Below are 23495 nucleotides of genomic sequence, written 5' to 3' on the forward strand. Positions count from 1 at the left end.
CATTTTCTCTTTTCAAGTGAGCAGTTCGTGTGAGGGCGAGAGGACATGAGTGGCGCCTCGGGTCACAAGGCGCCCGGGTCAAGTGGAGTGTGAGGACAGGCGAGGACACAGACAAACAAGGAGACAGCGGCGGAGCCAAAACAGCAGGACGGGGGAAATCCTGCGTTGGGGCCAGGGTCAGTGTACGGGTCCTGATTTGAAGGTTTCATGTGACGACAAATTGAAGGCACACATGGCGGCTTTACCTTTCCGTGGTCCTGGAGGGCTGCCATCCAGAGCTGCTCTCTTCACGCTCTAGTGCCCTGAGAGGATCCGTTGTGCCCGAGGGTTTGCGGTTCCTTCCATCTCGCTGTGCCACGAATACGATCAGACGACATGTCACAGGAAGGGCTGAAGCTCCAAAATCTTCCTTCCAAGAAAGATTTCATCTCTGGCCTTAATGTTCCCCATTCCTGGTTTTTTTTTTAAATTCCTGCCTGAGAACTGCGAAGCTCTGCTGAGGGAAACATGAGCAATTATTGTGTGGAGGTGTGTGTCCGGCTGTTTGACTTTCAAATAAACGACTCAGGCGGAGGAATCTGTGAATTCCATGAATCTAAAAGCATCTGCTTTTCCCTCTCTGTATTTTGTTTCCATTCATTTGAAACGCGTGTCCAAGGACAAAGAGCGCTTGAAGACGGCGACAGTCAATCGGGGAATCTTGTCTGAAGACGTGGCGTCACAGAGACGATGTCCGCTCTCCGTCTGTCCAGCTCTCCGTCTGTCCAGGTCTCCGTCTGTCCAGGTCTCCGTCTATCCAGGTCTCCGTCTGTCCAGCTCTCCGTCTGTCCAGGTCTCCGTCTGTCCAGGTCCTGACGCAGATCCAACACACCTTTGGTTTTCTGTGTGCAGATGGGAGACGATGTGACATACAGTGTGAATGATGATAGAAAAGGGGGTTCTCAACATATTCACCCTCATTCTTTGTTTTCATCTTCCTTTCATTCCTCTGTCTCTCTTTCCATCCTGAAAACTTGAGCGGGGAACTGGTCCAATGTTAGAGAGCTTCTGGTTTCCTGCATTCCAGCTGCTCCGGTGAGCGTCAGAGAGTCTGTCTGCAGCTCCAAGCCAAACACTGCTGTCCCACACACACACACACACACACGCACACACACACACACACACACGCACACGCACACGCACACACACACACACACACACACACACACACACACACACACACACACACACACACACACACACACACACACACACACGTTCAGTATTTTGCAGGTTGAAGCCAAGTCAAATGCAAATTTCAGATTTAAGCTGCCTGGAACTTTCCTGTTGATTTCAGGAACCAACAGGATCACCATTCCTCCTCGCCTCAGTCAAAGTGAGACATTTAATTCACAATAAATATTTAGAACGCACCACTATCCGGGTTTATAGCCTCAGTCTTCAGTAGCTATTTTTACCATTTGGTGTGGTGTGGCAGCCCTTGGTAAACTCTTGAGTGAGTGCAGCTCCACTGCCAGGTTGTTGTCTCGTTCGTTTAAAATTTCTATGATTTGTGGAAATTATTAAAAAAAAAACCACCCTCCTGCTGTCCAGAAGGAAAATGAAGGAAGTTTAGCATCTTTGTTTTGGCAGAGCAGTCAGTGCTGCGTTTTACTGTACGAAGTCATGTAGGGCACGCACACACACACACACACTCACATACACACACACACACACACTCACATACACACACACACACACACACACTCACACACAAAGTGATTATAAAGCTTTTTCTTAAAAAAAAGGTGACAATGAATCCAATTTACAGAAACTTTCAAGGTATAAATTGTGAAATGTGAATTCGATCAGTGTCTCTAACTATCTATCTACATTATATACTCATATGTACTCATGTATAAATGACTTTGAATGTTAATTTCTTGTTAATGTGTCTTCAAAAGTTAAATTAAGGTTTGAGAAATTACAATAACAGTAATAATAAGGGCTAATGTGCAAATCACCAGTGCAAGGAAACATTTTTAAAACTGTTGACAAAACAGCTTAAATACAAACATAACTGCTTGTATGGTATTCTAATGTGTTAATGTGTTGTATGTTTAGACCCGGTATGAAAACACATTTTGGTTTCAGAGAGGGTTCGTGTTCACGCAGCCTGAGTATAATATTAGTGTCCTCAGCATTCACTGGTTTACTTTATATCCACAGAGGTCCAGGTACCCAGGTGTAGTACTGCCCTTCAAAGTCATTTCTTTGGCCCCTAACCGTCGCCGTAACCTTCCCCACAACATAACCACAGCAAGGGCATTCGCTCCTTTCACCGAGGCAGAACATACGGCAAGAGCCCCGTGAAAAATAAATCACTGCAGGAACCTGCAATAAAAGCTCATATTCCAGGTCACCTGGACTAAACAGTTTCCCTCTGAGGCGTTTGACTGTGAAACACTGAGTCATGGACAGCCGGAAGAAACTCTTTGTCACTCTGGCTGAACATCCAGTATTCCTTCCACTCAGAAAGCGCTGACTTGGCAACTCAAAAAATGTCAACTCTCCCAGATGGCAGGAGAACACGAGTGTGAGGAATGCTGCTTTTACGACATCAGTTGTTCTCTGTGCAGGTTGAAACCAAGTACAGTACCAAAGAACCTCCCCAGGCTCAATGTGTTCATTAATAATCCAGCAGGCGGCTTCGTTTTCAGCTGGACTTACAATATTTTGCTTTGAACATTTTCACCCATTTTCACAAAAGTTCATTGAGCTGTTTATAAATTCCTGAGATAATATAAAGTCTACACCTCCATAGGCCGCTTCAAGGATGAATCCCCCCCAGTGGCCTCTCTCTCTCTGTGTGTGTGTGTGTGTGTGTGTGTGTGTGTGTGTGTGTGTGTGTGTGTGTGTGTGTGTGTGTGTGTGTGTGTGTGTGTGTGTGTGTGTGTGTGTGTGTGTGTGTGTGTGTGTGTGTGTAGGCTATAACCTGCAATCATCCGCAGGGAATTGAATGAAGCTGAGTAAAAAATAGATTATTAGTTAAAGTAGAAGATCATTTGTTCTCCGCTCAACAAGCTTTGAAAAAACCCAAAACAAATACACATCAATGCAAGCATGGAAAAACTTTTCCATTACAGTGCTTGATCAAATGAGAACATGCAATTATCCTAAAGTATTAAGGATTGATGTGAGGTTCAGCTGCAGCGTCACACTGTATATCCAGCCGTAACATTAAGGAATTAGGCCGCAGTAACCTTCGTGAGATTCTCCTCTCACCGCACTCACTCTGTCCTTCATGGAGTCACTTGGATAAAGTGATTGATGTTTTAACAGGCACACAAAAAGCCCCTGAGCTATTTGACTGTGGGTCACTGGTGTTGAAATGAACTCCAAGTCACATTTCTCCTCAAGTGTCTCTGAACTCAGCTGAGGAAACTGCAGTTACACACTCTACCTGAGTTTGTTTTCCACTTTATAAAACTCACTTTCAGGTACTTCAGCAGTTAGAGAACGTCTGTGTTACGGTAAGAAAGCTGCACGAGGCGCCAGGCGGGTCAACTGGAAGTCACATCACGGCTCTACAGCTCTCATGCATTCCGGAGGTGGAAGCGTACGTCGGACACACAGGAACGTTCAGTCAAGAGCAGCAGAACTTTGCAGTTGTGGAGTTTTTCAGGCGGCAGGGGGGTAAAAAGACATTCCACTGCCAGAGGCCAGTTTCCACTGGGAGAGTCTGGGTTGCCGCCCACTCTCCCCTCCGGTGCTGCAGCAGCTTCTGCACAGTTGTTGCCTTTGAGCCGTTCAGAGACACTGAGGACAAAATGTCTTCCCAGCAGCTCACACTGAGGTTCACGGGGCTGGCTGTGCTGCTGAGCGTCCTGACGCTGACAGGTAAGAGGGATTTTCACTTTATAACCACCCGGCTTCGTGTCCAGGTCCTGCTGGCGGTCGGGTTCCGTCAGTCTGTCTCCGGACGGAGCAGCGTGGGTCACACATTCTGGAAGTGTTCGCTTGACCAGGACTCTGTCGTTTTGTCTTTCTTTAGACACGCATGTCCTACCAAACCATCAACCTTCGAGCACACAGAATAAAATACATTGTTTTCAAAATCAGTGCACTGACTGACAATTGTTTGTGAGCCTTTAATGTGGCCAACTGATTTTCACCTCAAAGAAAATGGAAACATGGAAACACCACATGTGCTTCTGACTTGTTGGGTGTTATTACAATTCCAGCTCGCAAACCGAGTGGCATCACCACACGTCTGTACCCGAAGGGAAGAACGGCAGCGTGACGCTGACGGGAAGAGTTTGTGCTCTGCTTCTGTACAATCCACAGCACTCGGGGCAAATGGGCAAAGTTCTTAAACAAATACATTTTTACTTAAAAAAATGTAAGTACACATTAAACAGTGCCAGTTCTAAAATGTGCCAAATAAGTGAATGTGAACGAGCTTCATGAGACACACCGTCTTCTTTGAGACTTTATTGCTGCTTATTCATTAACAATGATATAAATCACAATTACATTTTGGAAACAGAAACAGGAACTATTTTAAAGTTGATTAAATTCATCAACATCTAATTTAAATATTTAAATGTAACTCTGAATAACCCAGCATAGTGTTTAAAACAAGCAAAGACCCAGTTTGACAAATGTGATGAGGAAAAAGTATAAATATCTATTGACAAAGAGTAAAACTCTTTCAGAAAAACATGCATTTAGAAAGTGTGTTGGAAACATTCAAAGTCATGTGATCAATGAGCAACAAGAGCTGTCCATATTCATGAGTCATGGATGAGTGAACACCTGCACATTTGAGCTGATATTTAAATGTATGAATGTATTTTAGGTGTTTCGGTCATAAACAGACACAACATGTTCTTCTCTTCACTTCATGTGTGCAAAGAAACTCATTGATTGATTGAAGAATTGCATCTGGAGATGATTTAAAATGTGTAGATGTCAGCTATAGCAGGATGTCCCGTGACTCTCCCTTCATAGACCAGTTAGAGGAACCGAGGCTCAGCTGCACTGCACAGCTGGGTTTTTCTCCAACATCTGTAGTGGAAGAGAAAAGTCCTGCGGAACTCTGAGCGTCTGGAGGGCCACGAGGCACACGGCGAGTTTAGCTAGGCTCGGCACATGGCGCCGCCGGGACACTTCTCACTGTCTGCAAAGGAAATCGACCAATTCTCTACTGTGTGTGAGTGTGTGTGTGTGTGTGTGTGTGTGTGTGTGTGTGTGTGTGTGTGTGTGTGTGTGTGTGTGTGTGTGTGAGTGTGAGTGAGTGTGAGTGTGAGTGAGTGTGAGTGTGAGTGTGAGTGTGAGTGTGAGTGTGTGTGTGTGTGTGTGTGTGTGTGTGTGTGTGTGTGTGTGTGTGTGTGTGTGAGTGTGTGTGTGTGTGTGTGTGTGTGTGTGTGAGTGTGTGTGTGTGTGTGTGTGTGAGTGTGTGTGTGTGTGTGTGTGTGTGTGTGTGTGTGTGTGTGTGTGTGTGTGTGTGTGTGAGTGTGTGTGTGGGCTTAGAGGATAGTGAAGCTGCTCACCAGTGAAACAAAGGAGCTTCAGCAACGTCCAATAGAAGAAGCTGGAGATCAAATGTGCTTCTTCTTATTTGCGTGTTTATTTACACTCCAGCTTTCAGGATGTGGAAACATAATAACTAAACTGTTTATATTGATGGTTTGTGTCACTGGTTGTACCTCAGGAAGTACTGCTGCAGTAATGAGTTCCTTTTCCCTCTGCTGTTAACAACCCCTCATCTGCACAATCCCCCCCCATCTGCACCCCCCCCATCTGCACAATCCCCCCCCATATGCACCCCCCACCATATGCACAACCCCCCCATCTGCACCACCCCCCCATATGCACACCCCCCCCATCTGCACCACCCCCTCCATCTGCACAACCCCCCCCCATATGCACAACCCCCCCATCTGCACCCCCCCATCTGCACAAGCCCCCCATCTGCACCACCCCCCTCCATCTGCACAACCCCCCCATCTGCACAACCCCCCCATCTGCACCACCCCCCTCCATATGCACAACCCCCCCATCTGCACAACCCCCCCATCTGCACCACCCCCTCCCCCCCATCTGCACCACCCCCTCCCCCTCCATCTGCACCATCCCCCTCCCCCTCCATCTGCACCAACCCCCTCCCCCCCATCTGCACCACCCCTCCCCCCCATCTGCACCATCCCCCTCCCCCCCATCTGCACCACCCCCTCCATCTGCACAACCCCCCCATCTGCACAACCCCCTCCCCCTCCATCTGCACCACCCCCCTCCCCCCATCTGCACCACCCCCCTCCCCCTCCATCTGCACGCCCCCATATGCACCCCCCTCCCCCTCCATCTGCACCACCCCTCCCCCTCCATCTGCACCAACCCCCTCCCCCTCCATCTGCACCCCCTCCCCCCATCTGCACCACCCCCTCCCCCTCCATCTGCACCCCCCCTCCCCCTCCATCTGCACCACCCCCTCCCCCTCCATATGCACCCCCCCTCCCCCTCCATCTGCACCATCCCCCTCCCCCCATCTGCACCACCCCTCCATCTGAACCCCCCCCTCCCCCTCCATCTGCACCAACGTCCACATGCAAGTCATTTTCTCTGTCGTTTTCTTTCCGCTGTGAAGAAAATCCTCCTAGAATAAGACCTGGACTTCAGTCAGCTAGTAGTTGTTTCATTATGTTTCATGCAGGTTGCTGTGTTTTTCTTTAGTTTTGTGTTTTTACAGAAGACCCTTTAATGGCCAGCTGCCTGACTAATGACGATCTGCCATGCGGGGGACGGGGAGCTCTGGTCCAACCGGAGGTCTGCTCAGACCTGGCCACCTGAGCACCAGTCCACTGACTCATGTCAAACACTGGAACCCTCCTAAACACATTCTTTATTAAATGAGAGCATAGGAGCTTCAGCAGCTTTCCTCTGACACACTGGTGTTGATTTAGAGCTTCAAGTATGAAAACAAACGATGCAACAGCCAAGGACCAGATATGTCATTAGTGCAAACAAGTGCTCCCGTCACCGCTTCGTATCCACGAGACGAGCTGAAGCAGAGTGACTATACTCCTGCAAAATGGCCTGATGTGAAAAGGCAGCGTGGTTTTTCTCTTCCTTGAAACACATTTGAACAAGAAACAAAGAAAAACTAAGAACGGAAACCTACAAGCTGGTTTAGGGAATGAAAAACAGACGTGGCAGACATCCTCAACCAAAACCGTGTTTTGCTCTCGTCTGGAGAGGTTTGGTATTACATACATATATATATATATATATATATACTTGTTCATGCTGCTCGCTCAGAACAGGTAACACCCCCCCCCCACCCACCCCCCCACAAACAAAAAACAAAACAAACAAACAAACAGAAACCCTGCCTTGCACTGCCCAGTGGCAGTGAGATGACGTGTGGCTTTATCCCCAGCAGGTTGTGTGTCGTGCTTCAGTTCAGCCTGTTGGAAAACACCACCAATTGTACTGCAGCAAATCTCCTTGTGCTTCACAGACGTTTCCAGTGAGAGCAGCTTACACAAGATCCTGGGCAGCAGAGACGGTAACATCACTAGCAGCTTGCACAACATAGTAAAGTATGAAGAAGTGGTCTGAAAGAAACGTGAGCCCTGAAGAGTTACGCTTCCGTCCAGTGGCAGAAGCCGGACGAGTCGTGTCCAAGTCCTTGGTGGCAGTGGCTCCGAACAAGGCCCGGGACTTCCTGGCCAAGATGAGCAGATCCAAGAGGAACGTGTGGGATCGCAGCAGAGCCGACGTGCAGCAGTGGATCATGCAGTTTATGTACATGGGATTCGATGAGCAGGTGAGTTCTGCCTTTTCTCGGAACACCGAAGCTCTTCCAGTGCGATCAAAAGGGAAATGGAAACCATGTGTGAACCTGAAGTCATGTCACAGGATGTGTGACATATTAAATATGTACAAAAGAAAACTGCATGCAGCTGCGGGAGAGATCCCCCCCCCCCCCCCCCCTCCTCCCCCCCCCCGGCAGATGAACTCTATAGGAACTCATGGTTTCAGTAGCAGGATGGATGTGAACAGGGTGTGATTTGAAGAAACCAGATGGTGTGTGTGTGTTTTCTCTTGACAGATTGGGTGGGGGGGGGGCAGTTGATTCATTTGAGGATGTCACTTCTTTCATTTCCATCATACATTCTTTCATCAAATTAAGATGAATTAAAATGAGAAACAAGTGATAATAGTGTTGATTCAGCCACGTCAGGAGATTGAAGCTGGAGACTTGGACTGGAACCTGGAAACAGAACCTGGAACCTGGAAACAGAACCCGAGTGGAGCCAACGTGACGGTTGCACACATCGGTTGTAAACCGTGTAATTGGCCTTCGCTGTGATTGTGGCGCTCATTGTGAGAAAGAAGGAGTTTCACAAGTGTTGTTGTTGATGGGTTCCACTTGGCGGCAGCGTTTTGATCTGGAGTTTGAAAGACGTTCAATGTTTTGTTTTCCTAGAGTAGGACACGATTGTCCCTCACAACCCCAGCATGTAGCACCACGCTCATCTCGCCTTCATTTACCTGCACCAGGTGCTTAAAACAGACATTTCCTCCACCTTCCACTTCTGCCCTGTTCAGGGTCACAGAGCTCTGGGGCAAATCCCACAGGAGGGCGAGGGCAGGTCACCAGGTCACCAGGTCGTTCCAGGGCAGGTCACCAGGTCACCAGGTCACCAGGTCGTTCCAGGGCAGGTCACCAGGTCGTTCCAGGGCAGGTCACCAGGTCGTTCCAGGGCAGGTCACCCGGTCACCAGGTCGTTCCAGGGCAGGTCACCCGGTCACCAGGTCGTTCCAGGGCAGGTCACCAGGTCACCAGGTCGTCCCAGGGCAGGTCATCAGGTCACCAGGTCACCAGGTCGTTCCAGGGCAGGTCACCAGGTCGTTCCAGGGCAGGTCACCAGGTCACCAGGTCGTCCCAGGGCAGGTCACCAGGTCGTTCCAGGGCAGGTCACCAGGTCACCAGGTCGTTCCAGGGCAGGTCACCAGGTCGTTCCAGGGCAGGTCACCAGGTCACCAGGTCGTTCCAGGGCAGGTCACCAGGTCGTTCCAGGGCAGGTCACCAGGTCACCAGGTCGTTCCAGGGCAGGTCACCAGGTCGTTCCAGGGCAGGTCACCAGGTCACCAGGTCGTTCCAGGGCAGGTCACCAGGTCGTTCCAGGGCAGGTCACCAGGTCACCAGGTCGTTCCAGGGCAGGTCACCAGGTCGTTCCAGGGCAGGTCACCAGGTCACCAGGTCGTTCCAGGGCAGGTCACCAGGTCACCAGGTCGTTCCAGGGTGAACCAGAGACAGACAAGCACTCACACCTGGACGCTAGCCAGTCACCACTTTACCTCACCTGCATGGACATGTTCACCTTTTCCTCCCCTCATTTCTTGTTCTTGAGGTTTGAGCTGTTTTGTTGAACTTTAACTATTTAAATTTCTCCCTTTTTTGACTCACGTTTCGCCAACGAGAAGAAAATGAAATTAAACAAAGAATGGGAGGCGGCCACAAGTGTCAGAGCCCCGACTCTGAGGTCAGGCGGGTGTCGGGGCGAGACAAAGGACAACCCGCCTGTCCCAGAGACACTCAGGACATCCAGTCACCTATCAAGTCTCATGGTTGTGAGAGAGAACAATGAATCCCTGCAGTCCACAGCCACACAGGCTCCATAGTCCAAGCTGTGATTAAGCAAAAATATAAACGAGCTCCTACATATTGTTCTTCCTGGCCGAGCCGAGGGAGACGAGCGACAACTCAAGAGTAATAAAACTGTTTGTCTGCCGTTCTTAGTGAAATTTCTAAAAGCAGTAGGGTTTTCATGTTTGGATAAATAAGACTTGGGTACTTCTGCTTATCAAATATAAAGATTAGAAATCTCTTCTTTCGCCGGGAAAAAGTAGAAGGAGAAGCTGTATTAAAAAAAAAAGACATTAAAAATAATAAATAAACAAACGTCTGTATGTGTGGCAGAGTTCTGATGACCACGACATCAGATTGTCCTCAAGAGGCAGAATGAAGATCAGAATCACAGTGAAAGAGTTAATATGAAGGAGTGAATTCAGGGTTTGAAGGCTCATTGATCAGAAGAAAGCCACAGCAGTAGATCCAGTCTGACGGGGGGGGGGGGGGCAGAGTGCATGACATAAACTTGTTCCTCCACCATTGTGACAGCTGACAGGAAGTGTTGCGGCCTTTTCTCGCCCTCCTCCAGCAGCCTCAGACAGGACACCCATTGCATCTGCCATTTGTTGTTGCTCTAAAAGGCCAAGCCTGTCAGAGAATTGGCCTTTTCAATATTTGCCTTCCGTGTGTGTCTGGCGCAGCTGCCTGATGCCCAGGAGCTCCACGTGTATTTACAGATCCTAACAAGTTCCCGTCTGTTCTGTCCCCAGAGGCTGGAGGCTGACCTCTCGTACTGGATGGACCAGGCTCGCTCCCGGGACCAGGGGCGCCAGCACCACTACGATGAAAACGCCGCCGTGGGCCCTCGGGACCCTTCTTCTTACAGACACGGCGCCAACGTCAACTACGACTACTATTAACACGGTGGGGGGCCCGTCGGGGGGCCATTCCAACCAGACCTGAAAATCTCATCTGCATAATAAAAGTCAATAAATCCCATCGACTCCACAACGTGACTGTCAACTGATGTGTTACTCATGTAGGAGGATCAAAGTCCAGACAGAACAAATGGAAGGTTTTTGGTGCTTGGAGTTGCTTCAGCCTGTAATAAACCCCCAGTGTTCATTTGGCCAGAAGTAATAAACCCCCAGTGTTCATTTGGCCAGAAGTAATAAACCCCCAGTGTTCATTTGGCCAGGAGGCCGACGCCCACCACATCTGTTGTTGGTCTTCATCAACACCAACCTGCTTTACTAGGAACTGTGAGGAACCTCGTGTTCCGGCTCCTCCGTCCTTCAACTCCACTGGACGGCGACGGGAAAAGACGTCCATGTCGTAGGCAAAATATTGGAAATATTTTTTTATTAAAATAACATCTTCACCTCAACTTGATAATGCACAGGCTGTGTTCAAACATAACGGTGTGTCAGAACGCAGTGATGTTGTAAAGTCTGTGGAGGATTTGTCCCGTCAGGAGCTGAACGAACAAGCGCCAGGGGCTGGATGCCGCCGCCGCTGGACGCCACTGCAGACCACAAAGCTTCCAGTGAAACGTTCTGGTGGCTCGTTCCAGGACACACAAACACAATAAACGGATCAAATAAACGCAAAGCACAAAAGCACACTGCAGGCTGCTGCATCTCTCTGGTCGCAGCCATTTAAATAGCAAAAGCACAAAATCGCACACGCAAAAAAAAAGTAGGCTGGATTTGAAACGTCTTTTCCTTCTTCTTTAAACTTGAAAAATGTTTTGCCTCTGATTCAGGCAGGTCCTTCAGTCCTCAGTAAAGAAGCTCTCAGCCCACAATCCACACCAGGAATCCTTTCTCTTCCCCACAGTGTCAAGAGAAGACACAGTCCACTGCTCAGCCCTTCCAGGAGTCCAGACGTTGGGTTCGATGTGAAGAGCTAGCAGGACCCCTCAGTTGTGTCGGGGTCTGCCCTTCTTCATGCGGGCCGCTTTGGGTTTGGGGATGTACTGGTTGTTGGCCTGGTGCTCCAGCTCCCGGCTGAAGTACTGGATGGTCTTGTTCAAGCCTTCCTCCAGGGGCACCTGGCAACAACACAACAACACAACAACAACACAAGGTTAGGACTGGGCTTTGCACTGCAGGAACAACAAAGTGAAGAGTTGTTGAGAAGGAGTGTGTGTGTGTGTGTGTGTCTGTGTGTCTCTGTGTGTGTGTGTGTGTGTGTGTGTGTCTGTGTGTGTGTGTCTCTGTGTGTGTGTGTGTGTGTGTGTCTCTGTGTGTGTGTGTCTGTGTGTCTCTGTGTGTGTGTGTGTGTGTGTGTGTGTGTGTGTGTGTGTCTGTGTGTCTCTGTGTGTGTGTGTCTCTGTGTGTGTCTGTGTGTCTCTGTGTGTGTGTGTGTGTGTGTGTGTGTGTGTGTGTCTGTGTGTGTGCGTGTGTTTGTGTGTCTCTGTGTGTGTCTCTGTGTCTCTGTGTGTGTGTGTGTCTGTGCGTGTGTGTGTGTGTCTGTGTGTGTCTGTGCGTGTGTGTGTGTGTCTCTGTGTGTGTGTGTGTCTCTGTGTGTGTGTGTCTCTCTGTGTGTGTGTGTGTGTGTGTGTATGTGTGTCTCTGTGTGTGTGTGTGTGTGTGTCTCTGTGTGTGTGTGTGTGTGTGTGTGTGTGTGTGTGTGTGTGTGTGTGTGTGTGTGTGTGTGTGTGTGTGTGTGTGTGTTGTAAATAAAAACATATTTCACATAAAGGACAGGCTTGTGAATGTGTTCTGAAGAAAGAAAGTAGAGTTTGTATTGTTGAAGGTCGTTTCTATGAGACGTTTTTTATCTAAAAATGTATCGACTCAAACATTTCTCTTTGGTGAAGAATGAATGAATGAATGAATGAATGAATGAATGAACGAACGAATGAAACTTTATGTTGAACATACAAATATGAAAAGAAAAGAGAAACATATAAAAATTGAAATTGGCAAAACAAAAAGAATCATATTTGTATGATGAAGAGGAGGAGGAAGAAGAAAAACGTATTAACTCCCACTCCTTAAACACTCAGTGACAAAATTCCCTCCTAATTTAATTGAAGGCCACAACTGGACAGAAGATCCAGCTAAACGTCTCTCTATAAAACCATCAGACCACGGAGGTAAACTTCTATCTTCTCTATGAAACCATCAGACCACGGAGGTAAACTTCTATCTTCTCTATGAAACCATCAGACCACCAAGGTAAACTTCTATCTTCTCTATGAAACCATCAGACCACCAAGGTAAACTTCTATCTTCTCTATGAAACCATCAGACCACCGAGGTAAACTTCTATCTTCTCTATGAAACCATCAGACCACCAAGGTAAACTTCTATCTTCTCTATGAAACCATCAGACCACCAAGGTAAACTTCTATCTTCTCTATGAAACCATCAGACCACCAAGGTAAACTTCTATCTTCTCTATGAAACCATCAGACCACCACGGAGGTAAACTTCTATCTTCTCTATGAAACCATCAGACCACCAAGGTAAACTTCTATCTTCTCTATGAAACCATCAGACCACCGAGGTAAACTTCTATCTTCTCTATGAAACCATCAGACCACCAAGGTAAACTTCTATCTTCTCTATGAAACCATCAGACCACCAAGGTAAACTTCTATCTTCTCTATGAAACCATCAGACCACGGAGGTAAACTTCTATCTTCTCTATGAAACCATCAGACCACGGAGGTAAACTTCTATCTTCTCTATGAAACCATCAGACCACCAAGGTAAACTTCTATCTTCTCTATGAAACCATCAGACCACCAAGGTAAACTTCTATCTTCTCTATGAAACCATCAGACCACGGAGGTAAACTTCTATCTTCTCTATGAAACCATCAGACCACCACGGAGGTGGTTCTCTCAAACGTCTCTCAAATGTTTCATCTCATCACTCCCAGAGTGACACAGAAGCTTCTGACAGCCACTTCAGTCATCTTGTAACGTAACTTCTTCTAAACTGGGACATTTCCTGGACGTTACCTGGGAACCAGTTCTTTGCTTTGAACTCTAGACCCAGGAAGTGTGACGTTCCTCATTGTAGAACCAGAGTTGGTTCCAGAAGTTCACCTTAGAGACAGTTCTTATTGTTCTCTGCTGTAGAACACGGATGTTTCCACACAGGAAGTGGAATAAAGCAAGGATGAGCAGTGGTTGATGGGAAAGTGGCTTTGTCCACGACTGCAAAATTTGTGGACACTTGGTTTTATTTGAGCGTCCATCAATAATGACACTTCAGAACGAGTTCTGCTCCACCTCTATTGTTACATTACCAAACATTTAATGATCCTCTATTTCTGTCAAACGAGAACTCAGTTCTGAAGTGAGTGCACCTACTTGACATATGTCATTGATGTATACTATACATATGTTACGTCCCAACACTGAGCCCTGTGGGACGCCACACACCACATCCAGACCTTCAGAATAAGAGTCTCTAGCTTCTCACAGCTCAGCACCAAAACTCTGATTCCACCTGGAGCCAGTGGATCAATACGTCATGATCAACTGTCCAATACGTCATCAACTGTCCAATACGTCATCAACTGTCCAATACGTCATCAACTGTCCAATACGTCATCAACTGTCCAATACGTCATCAACTGTCCAATACGTCATCAACTGTCCAATACGTCATCAACTGTCCAATACGTCATGATCAACTGTCCAATACGTCATCAACTGTCCAATACGTCATCAACTGTCCAATACGTCATCAACTGTCCAATACGTCATCAACTGTCCAATACGTCATCAACTGTCCAATACGTCATTAACTGTCCAATACGTCATCAACTGTCCAATACGTCATCAACTGTCCAATACGTCATCAACTGTCCAATACGTCATCAGCTGTCCAATACGTCATCAACTGTCCAGTGCTTCGTCCTGATCCTCTACAGCAGTAGTCCTTCACCTGGTCTCTGAGGGACCAGGGTGGTCCAACATGAACATTTAGTCCTTCACCTGGTCTCTGAGGGACCAGGGTGGTCCAACATGAACATTTAGTCCTTCACCTGGTCTCTGAGGGACCAGGGTGGTCCAACATGAACATTTAGTCCTTCACAGCAGCTGTGCTGTGCACCACCTCTCTGTGCACCACCTCATTGTGCACCACCTCATTGTGCACCACCTCACTGTGCACCACCTCTCTGTGCACCACCTCAGAAGCGTCAATACGTCATCAACTGTCCAATACGTCATTAACTGTCCAATACGTCATCAACTGTCCAATACGTCATCAACTGTCCAATACGTCATCAACTGTCCAATACGTCATCAACTGTCCAATACGTCATCAACTGTCCAATACGTCATCAACTGTCCAATACGTCATGATCAACTGTCCAATACGTCATGATCAACTGTCCAATACGTCATGATCAACTGTCCAATACGTCATGATCAACTGTCCAATACGTCATCAACTGTCCAATACGTCATGATCAACTGTCCAATACGTCATGATCAACTGTCCAATACGTCATGATCAACTGTCCAATACGTCATCAACTGTCCAATACGTCATCAACTGTCCAATACGTCATGATCAACTGTCCAATACGTCATGATCAACTGTCCAATACGTCATGATCAACTGTCCAATACGTCATGATCAACTGTCCAATACGTCATCAACTGTCCAATACGTCATGATCAACTGTCCAATACGTCATGATCAACTGTCCAATACGTCATCAACTGTCCAATACGTCATCAGCTGTCCAATATGTCATGATCAACTGTCCAATACGTCATGATCAACTGTCCAATACGTCATGATCAACTGTCCAATACGTCATCAACTGTCCAATACGTCATCAGCTGTCCAATACGTCATCAGCTGTCCAATACGTCATGATCAACTGTCCAATACGTCATCAGCTGTCCAATACGTCATCAGCTGTCCAATACGTCATGATCAACTGTCCAATACGTCGTCATCAACTGTCCAATACGTCGTCATCAACTGTCCAATACGTCGTCATCAACTGTCCAATACGTCGTCATCAACTGTCCAATACGTCGTCATCAACTGTCCAATACGTCATCAACTGTCCAATACGTCATCAACTGTCCAATACGTCGTCATCAACTGTCCAATACGTCGTCATCAACTGTCCAATACGTCATGATCAACTGTCCAATACGTCATGATCAACTGTCCAATACGTCGTCATCAACTGTCCAATACGTCGTCATCAACTGTCCAATACGTCATGATCAACTGTCCAATACGTCGTCATCAACTGTCCAATACGTCGTCATCAACTGTCCAATACGTCATCAACTGTCCAATACGTCATCAACTGTCCAATACGTCGTCATCAACTGTCCAATACGTCGTCATCAACTGTCCAATACGTCATGATCAACTGTCCAATACGTCATGATCAACTGTCCAATACGTCATGATCAACTGTCCAACACGTCGTAATCAACTGTCCAACACGTCGTAATCAACTGTCCAATACGTCATGATCAACTGTCCAATACGTCATGATCAACTGTCCAATACGTCATCAACTGTCCAATACGTCATGATCAACTGTCCAATACGTCATGATCAACTGTCCAATACGTCATGATCAACTGTCCAATACATCATGATCAACTGTCCAATACGTCATCAACTGTCCAATACGTCATCAACTGTCCAATACGTCATCAACTGTCCAATACGTCATGATCAACTGTCCAATACGTCATCAACTGTCCAATACGTCATCAACTGTCCAATACGTCATGATCAACTGTCCAATACGTCATCAACTGTCCAATACGTCATCAACTGTCCAATACGTCATCAGCTGTCCAATACGTCATGATCAACTGTCCAATACGTCATCAACTGTCCAATACGTCATCAGCTGTCCAATACGTCATCAGCTGTCCAATACGTCATGATCAACTGTCCAATACGTCATCAACTGTCCAATACGTCATCAACTGTCCATTATGTCATCAACTGTCCAATATGTCATGATCAACTGTCCAATACGTCATGATCAACTGTCCAATACGTCATGATCAACTGTCCAATACGTCATGATCAACTGTCCAATACGTCATGATCAACTGTCCAATACGTCATGATCAACTGTCCAATACGTCATGATCAACTGTCCAATACGTCATGATCAACTGTCCAATACGTCATCAACTGTCCAATACGTCATGATCAACTGTCCAATACGTCATGATCAACTGTCCAATACGTCATCAACTGTCCAATACGTCATCAGCTGTCCAATATGTCATGATCAACTGTCCAATACGTCATGATCAACTGTCCAATACGTCATGATCAACTGTCCAATACGTCATCAACTGTCCAATACGTCATCAGCTGTCCAATACGTCATCAGCTGTCCAATACGTCATGATCAACTGTCCAATACGTCATCAGCTGTCCAATACGTCATCAGCTGTCCAATACGTCATGATCAACTGTCCAATACGTCGTCATCAACTGTCCAATACGTCGTCATCAACTGTCCAATACGTCGTCATCAACTGTCCAATACGTCGTCATCAACTGTCCAATACGTCGTCATCAACTGTCCAATACGTCATCAACTGTCCAATACGTCATCAACTGTCCAATACGTCGTCATCAACTGTCCAATACGTCGTCATCAACTGTCCAATACGTCATGATCAACTGTCCAATACGTCATGATCAACTGTCCAATACGTCGTCATCAACTGTCCAATACGTCGTCATCAACTGTCCAATACGTCATGATCAACTGTCCAATACGTCGTCATCAACTGTCCAATACGTCGTCATCAACTGTCCAATACGTCATCAACTGTCCAATACGTCATCAACTGTCCAATACGTCGTCATCAACTGTCCAATACGTCGTCATCAACTGTCCAATACGTCGTCATCAACTGTCCAATACGTCGTCATCAACTGTCCAATACGTCATCAACTGTCCAATACGTCATCAACTGTCCAATACGTCGTCATCAACTGTCCAATACGTCGTCATCAACTGTCCAATACGTCATGATCAACTGTCCAATACGTCATGATCAACTGTCCAATACGTCGTCATCAACTGTCCAATACGTCGTCATCAACTGTCCAATACGTCATGATCAACTGTCCAATACGTCGTCATCAACTGTCCAATACGTCGTCATCAACTGTCCAATACGTCATCAACTGTCCAATACGTCATCAACTGTCCAATACGTCGTCATCAACTGTCCAATACGTCGTCATCAACTGTCCAATACGTCATGATCAACTGTCCAATACGTCATGATCAACTGTCCAATACGTCATGATCAACTGTCCAACACGTCGTAATCAACTGTCCAACACGTCGTAATCAACTGTCCAATACGTCATGATCAACTGTCCAATACGTCATGATCAACTGTCCAATACGTCATCAACTGTCCAATACGTCATGATCAACTGTCCAATACGTCATGATCAACTGTCCAATACGTCATGATCAACTGTCCAATACATCATGATCAACTGTCCAATACGTCATCAACTGTCCAATACGTCATGATCAACTGTCCAATACGTCATGATCAACTGTCCAATACGTCATCAACTGTCCAATACGTCATCAGCTGTCCAATATGTCATGATCAACTGTCCAATACGTCATGATCAACTGTCCAATACGTCATGATCAACTGTCCAATACGTCATCAACTGTCCAATACGTCATCAGCTGTCCAATACGTCATCAGCTGTCCAATACGTCATGATCAACTGTCCAATACGTCATCAGCTGTCCAATACGTCATCAGCTGTCCAATACGTCATGATCAACTGTCCAATACGTCGTCATCAACTGTCCAATACGTCGTCATCAACTGTCCAATACGTCGTCATCAACTGTCCAATACGTCGTCATCAACTGTCCAATACGTCGTCATCAACTGTCCAATACGTCATCAACTGTCCAATACGTCATCAACTGTCCAATACGTCGTCATCAACTGTCCAATACGTCGTCATCAACTGTCCAATACGTCATGATCAACTGTCCAATACGTCGTCATCAACTGTCCAATACGTCGTCATCAACTGTCCAATACGTCATCAACTGTCCAATACGTCATCAACTGTCCAATACGTCGTCATCAACTGTCCAATACGTCGTCATCAACTGTCCAATACGTCATGATCAACTGTCCAATACGTCATGATCAACTGTCCAATACGTCATGATCAACTGTCCAACACGTCGTAATCAACTGTCCAACACGTCGTAATCAACTGTCCAATACGTCATGATCAACTGTCCAATACGTCATGATCAACTGTCCAATACGTCATCAACTGTCCAATACGTCATGATCAACTGTCCAATACGTCATGATCAACTGTCCAATACGTCATGATCAACTGTCCAATACATCATGATCAACTGTCCAATACGTCATCAACTGTCCAATACGTCATCAACTGTCCAATACGTCATCAACTGTCCAATACGTCATGATCAACTGTCCAATACGTCATCAACTGTCCAATACGTCATCAACTGTCCAATACGTCATGATCAACTGTCCAATACGTCATCAACTGTCCAATACGTCATCAACTGTCCAATACGTCATCAACTGTCCAATACGTCATCAGCTGTCCAATACGTCATGATCAACTGTCCAATACGTCATCAACTGTCCAATACGTCATCAACTGTCCAATACGTCATCAACTGTCCAATACGTCATTAACTGTCCAATACGTCATCAACTGTCCAATACGTCATCAGCTGTCCAATACGTCATCAGCTGTCCAATACGTCATGATCAACTGTCCAATACGTCATCAACTGTCCAATACGTCATCAACTGTCCATTATGTCATCAACTGTCCAATATGTCATGATCAACTGTCCAATACGTCATCAACTGTCCAATACGTCATCAACTGTCCAATACGTCATCAACTGTCCAATACGTCGTCAACTGTCCAATACGTCGTCATCAATTGTCCAATACGTTGTCATCAACTGTCCAATACGTCGTCATCAACTGTCCAATACGTCATCATCAACTGTCCAATACGTCGTCATCAACTGTCCAATACGTCGTCATCAACTGTCCAATACGTCGTCATCAACTGTCCAATACGTCATGATCAACTGTCCAATACGTCATGATCAACTGTCCAATACGTCATCAACTGTCCAATACGTCATCAACTGTCCAATACGTCATCAACTGTCCAATACGTCATCAACTGTCCAATACGTCATCAACTGTCCAATACGTCATCAACTGTCCAGTGCTTCGTCCTGATCCTCTACAGCAGTAGTCCTTCACCTGGTCTCTGAGGGACCAGGGTGGTCCAACATGAACATTTAGTCCTTCACCTGGTCTCTGAGGGACCAGGGTGGTCCAACATGAACATTTAGTCCTTCACCTGGTCTCTGAGGGACCAGGGTGGTCCAACATGAACATTTAGTCCTTCACAGCAGCTGTGCTGTGCACCACCTCTTTGTGCACCACCTCTCTGTGCACCACCTCATTGTGCACCACCTCATTGTGCACCACCTCACTGTGCACCACCTCTCTGTGCACCACCTCAGAAGCGTCCATGTCCAAGTCCAGTTCTGATACAGCAATTACATTACAAGGATGTTTGAATTGACTTGAATAAAAAGTGTTTGATGCTTTGGAAGTGAGCGTTCAGGCTTCTGCTGATGATTTGAATGACTGATCAAACGTTCTCCGTCATAATGTTGCTGCCATATTGTTCTTGGGTGTAATATTTTCAGTTTTCATTGATATGGCAGAAAACATTGTTGTCTCAATCAATGTCATTATCTATATAATGTGAATGGTGTCCAATGTATTGAACATAGGAACCTGCAAGTCATGGTTCTCTGTGGTTCTGAAAGGTGTGTTTGATCAGGTCCTGCAGCTGGAAACATCAGCATGACAATGTGACAGTGGGAGGAATCAAAGAATGGAAACATCCTGCAGAGAGGCAGTGACTGAGGAGGACCAGGTGTGACAACATGTACCAACATCTGGTTCTGCTTCTGGACTTTGAATTTTGGTTTAACGTCACATTTTCTCCTCCTCGGTGGATCTCCATTGGTTTGTCTTCTATCCTCCACTCACTAGTGTCACACTAACAGTCCTATTATTATTGGATCGCTGCAGTGAATCAATTATTTAAATCACTGGTTCTTACATTGCCTTTGTAATTATTCAAGTTTGTTGAGTGAAGGTTTGGTGCAGTTTGAACCTGAGTAGTGACAGAATATCACAGAAAACAAACAATCCTAGGACAAACTAAAGGGATCGGCAAGGGAAGATGCTAAAGAGGAAATTATTTCGTTTTACACTCAATGCATTTCAATTAAAACCAACAATTTAATTCAGTTACATGAAATATTAAAAAAAATATTAAAATTTACTGACATTCAAGATGTGGGTCAAAATGCTGCTTCGGTTCGGTATAAACACTGTATTAATTTAGTCTTACAAATTTGGTCATAAATTGCAATTTGTAGAACAAGAAACAGACACAATCAACATGAGGAGGACGGAGGTGGAGGACGGAGGTGGGGGACCGAGGTGGAGGACCGAGGTGGAGGACCGAGGTGGAGGACGGAGGTGGGGGACCGAGGTGGAGGACCGAGGTGGGGGACCGAGGTGGAGGACGGAGGTGGAAGACGGAGGTGGAGGACGGAGGTGGAGGACGGAGGTGGAGGACGGAGGTGGAAGACGGAGGTGGGGGACCGAGGTGGAGGACGGAGGTGGAGGACGGAGGTGGGGGACCGAGGTGGAGGACGGAGGTGGAGGACTGAGGTGGAGGACGGAGGTGGAGGACGGAGGTGGGGGACGGAGGTGGAGGACGGAGGTGGAGGACGGAGGTGGGGGACGGAGGTGGAGGACGGAGGTGGGGGACGGAGGTGGGGGACGGAGGTGGGGGACGGAGGTGGAGGACGGAGGTGGAGGACGGAGGTGGAGGACGGAGGTGGGGGACGGAGGTGGAGGACGGAGGCGAGGGACCGAGGCGGGGGACCGAGGTGGAGGACCGAGGTGGAGGACGGAGGTGGAGGACGGAGGTGGAGGACGGAGGTGGAGGACCGAGGTGGAGGACGGAGGTGGAGGACGGAGGTGGAGGACGGAGGTGGAGGACCGAGGTGGAGGACGGAGGTGGGGGACCGAGGTGGAGGACGGAGGTGGGGGACCGAGGTGGGGGACCGAGGTGGGGGACCGAGGTGGGGGACCGAGGTGGAGGACGGAGGTGGAGGACGGAGGAGGGGGACGGAGGTGGGGGACCGAGGTGGGGGACCGAGGTGGAGGACCGAGGTGGAGGACGGAGGTGGAGGACCTCGTGACACAACAACGCTGCACTGAAAAGGCCTTTGGTGGCAGAAACGTTTTGCTTTTACACTGAAAATGAGGCTGTCCACACAGAAATGGCCAAAATCTAGGAAAAAATAAGTTTTCCTTGACGTTAACAATTTGATTCTGAGTTTATACAATACAGCCAGCCATGACTGGACACAGAGGACGTGTCCTCCAGCCTCATCTGGAGCTCCTGTGGAGACACAGTTCTCTCATGAGGGGATACTGACCACGAGAGGCAGTTTGAAGGATTTACATGTTTGTGTCGTATTGTTCTCTGCATGCATTCATAGGTGGTTTTTATTTATATTTATTTTTAGTTTAAAGAGGCCACATTACATAAAATCACTTCCTAAATGTCCTCCAGCAGTACTGATCGTCCCCAGAAGAAGACAGTGTGTCCTCTCTCTCCCTGGTAGTTCCAGGTTTTAAAAAGTGTGTTGCTCCAAGCAGCCAATCAGAAATCAAACCCTATATGATGTCATCAGGGGTTCCGCCAATTACAGTCAAGGTAGGCTCCTCCCCTTTGACTCCTCCCACAATCAGGCAGCTCTGCTCTGGCACCACGAGAGGAAGTTCATCCTCTTCTTCCCATAGATGGGCGTGTGTGGGCGGAGCCAGTCCAGCTCACACAGATACAGCAGATTGTGAATGCAGCTCCTAGGATCAATGTTCTAATGGAGGAGGATCAAGGAGGAGCTGGACGTTGCTTTGTCTGATTGTGTGTTGAAACAAAACCACACAAACTGAAGTGACGTGAAGCAGTGGAATGAAAACCTTCAACATGGTTGAACTGAAACATGTAAAACAGGGTTTTTCACTTACCAAATGTCTAAAATACATGTAAATGATGAAGTTTTACGACCATGGAGGTGGGCTGTGGTAACAAGACGTCTTGTACTCTACGAAGCTTTCTGACTGTATTGAGGGAGATGCATGTAATTACGTCAGTGTGTGCGGCGTACGTACCACCGGCTCCCAGCCCAGCATCATCTTGGCCTTTCGAATGTCGGGTCGTCTCCTCTGCGGGTCGTCCTGGGCCTCCGGAAGGAACTGGATCTGGCTCCGACTCACTGCATGTGGAGGTGTGTCATATCGTTAGTAGCTTCTAGGTACAATTGACAACCTGAACCGTCCGCAACACCACATTCAGGAGTAATACGGTCCAGTCTTTGCTGTGGCCAGCAGGGTTTGACCAGGGGACGTCTTCCCATCAGCACCATCAGGTATTGGTCAGGCTTCCATGGCCACACCCTTTTCTGCAGGAAGGAGTGTTGTACACACATCCAAATCTTAGGCTCCTTGGATTTACCAGGGTGGGGATTTTACTGTTGATGCTAAATGGACGACTTCCTGTTGGGTTGAGAGTGTGGCTGTCATGGCATTGTTCTGTGTCCTGATGTGCTTCATATCCTCCTCATCACATTGTTCCGTGTCCTGATGTGCTTCATATCCTCCTCATCACATTGTTCTGTGTCCTGATGTGCTTCATATCCTCCTCATCACATTGTTCCGTGTCCTGAT

The 23495-nt window shown here is 47.2% G+C and overlaps 2 protein-coding genes across 3 annotated transcripts in view; one reads left to right on the forward strand and one right to left on the reverse strand.

The window, feature by feature from the left end:
• Window positions 1-3681: 3681 nt before the first annotated feature.
• ecrg4a (ECRG4 augurin precursor a) lies at window positions 3682-10625 on the forward strand. Of its 2 annotated transcripts, none has more exons than XM_080497715.1 (4): window positions 3682-3879; window positions 7502-7549; window positions 7647-7810; window positions 10393-10625. In XM_080497715.1, the coding sequence occupies exons 1-4, from the start codon at window positions 3810-3812 to the stop codon at window positions 10540-10542; spliced, it is 432 nt and encodes a 143-aa protein (XP_080353841.1). In that variant the 5' UTR covers window positions 3682-3809; the 3' UTR covers window positions 10543-10625. The 2 variants fall into 2 exon arrangements, with proteins under 2 accessions (XP_080353841.1, XP_080353840.1); XM_080497714.1 differs by having other exon boundaries at window positions 3702-3879; window positions 7641-7810.
• Window positions 10626-10984: 359 nt separating this feature from the next.
• Window positions 10985-23495, reverse strand: part of uxs1 (UDP-glucuronate decarboxylase 1) — a 70222-nt gene continuing 57711 nt past the window's right edge. The window contains exons 14-15 of the mRNA XM_080497580.1: window positions 22941-23044; window positions 10985-11675 (exon numbers count right to left, since the gene is read on the reverse strand). Of these exons, the coding sequence (XP_080353706.1) occupies window positions 11544-11675; window positions 22941-23044 (236 nt within the window). The 3' untranslated portion in view covers window positions 10985-11543. The remainder of the gene's footprint in view (window positions 11676-22940; window positions 23045-23495) is intronic.

Source organism: Blennius ocellaris, assembly GCF_963422515.1.
Source record: "Blennius ocellaris genome assembly, chromosome: 6".
Lineage (NCBI taxonomy): Eukaryota > Metazoa > Chordata > Actinopteri > Blenniiformes > Blenniidae > Blennius > Blennius ocellaris.

Excerpts from the sequence above, each read along its gene's own strand:
- ecrg4a (XM_080497714.1), top strand. The coding sequence starts at position 3,810 with ATGTCTTCCCAGCAGCTCACACTGAGGTTCACGGGGCTGGCTGTGCTG. Across the intron at positions 3,880-7,501 it reads GAGCGTCCTGACGCTGACAG|ACGTTTCCAGTGAGAGCAGC; the intron begins GTAAGAGGGATT and ends TGTGCTTCACAG. Across the intron at positions 7,811-10,392 it reads ACATGGGATTCGATGAGCAG|AGGCTGGAGGCTGACCTCTC; the intron begins GTGAGTTCTGCC and ends TTCTGTCCCCAG.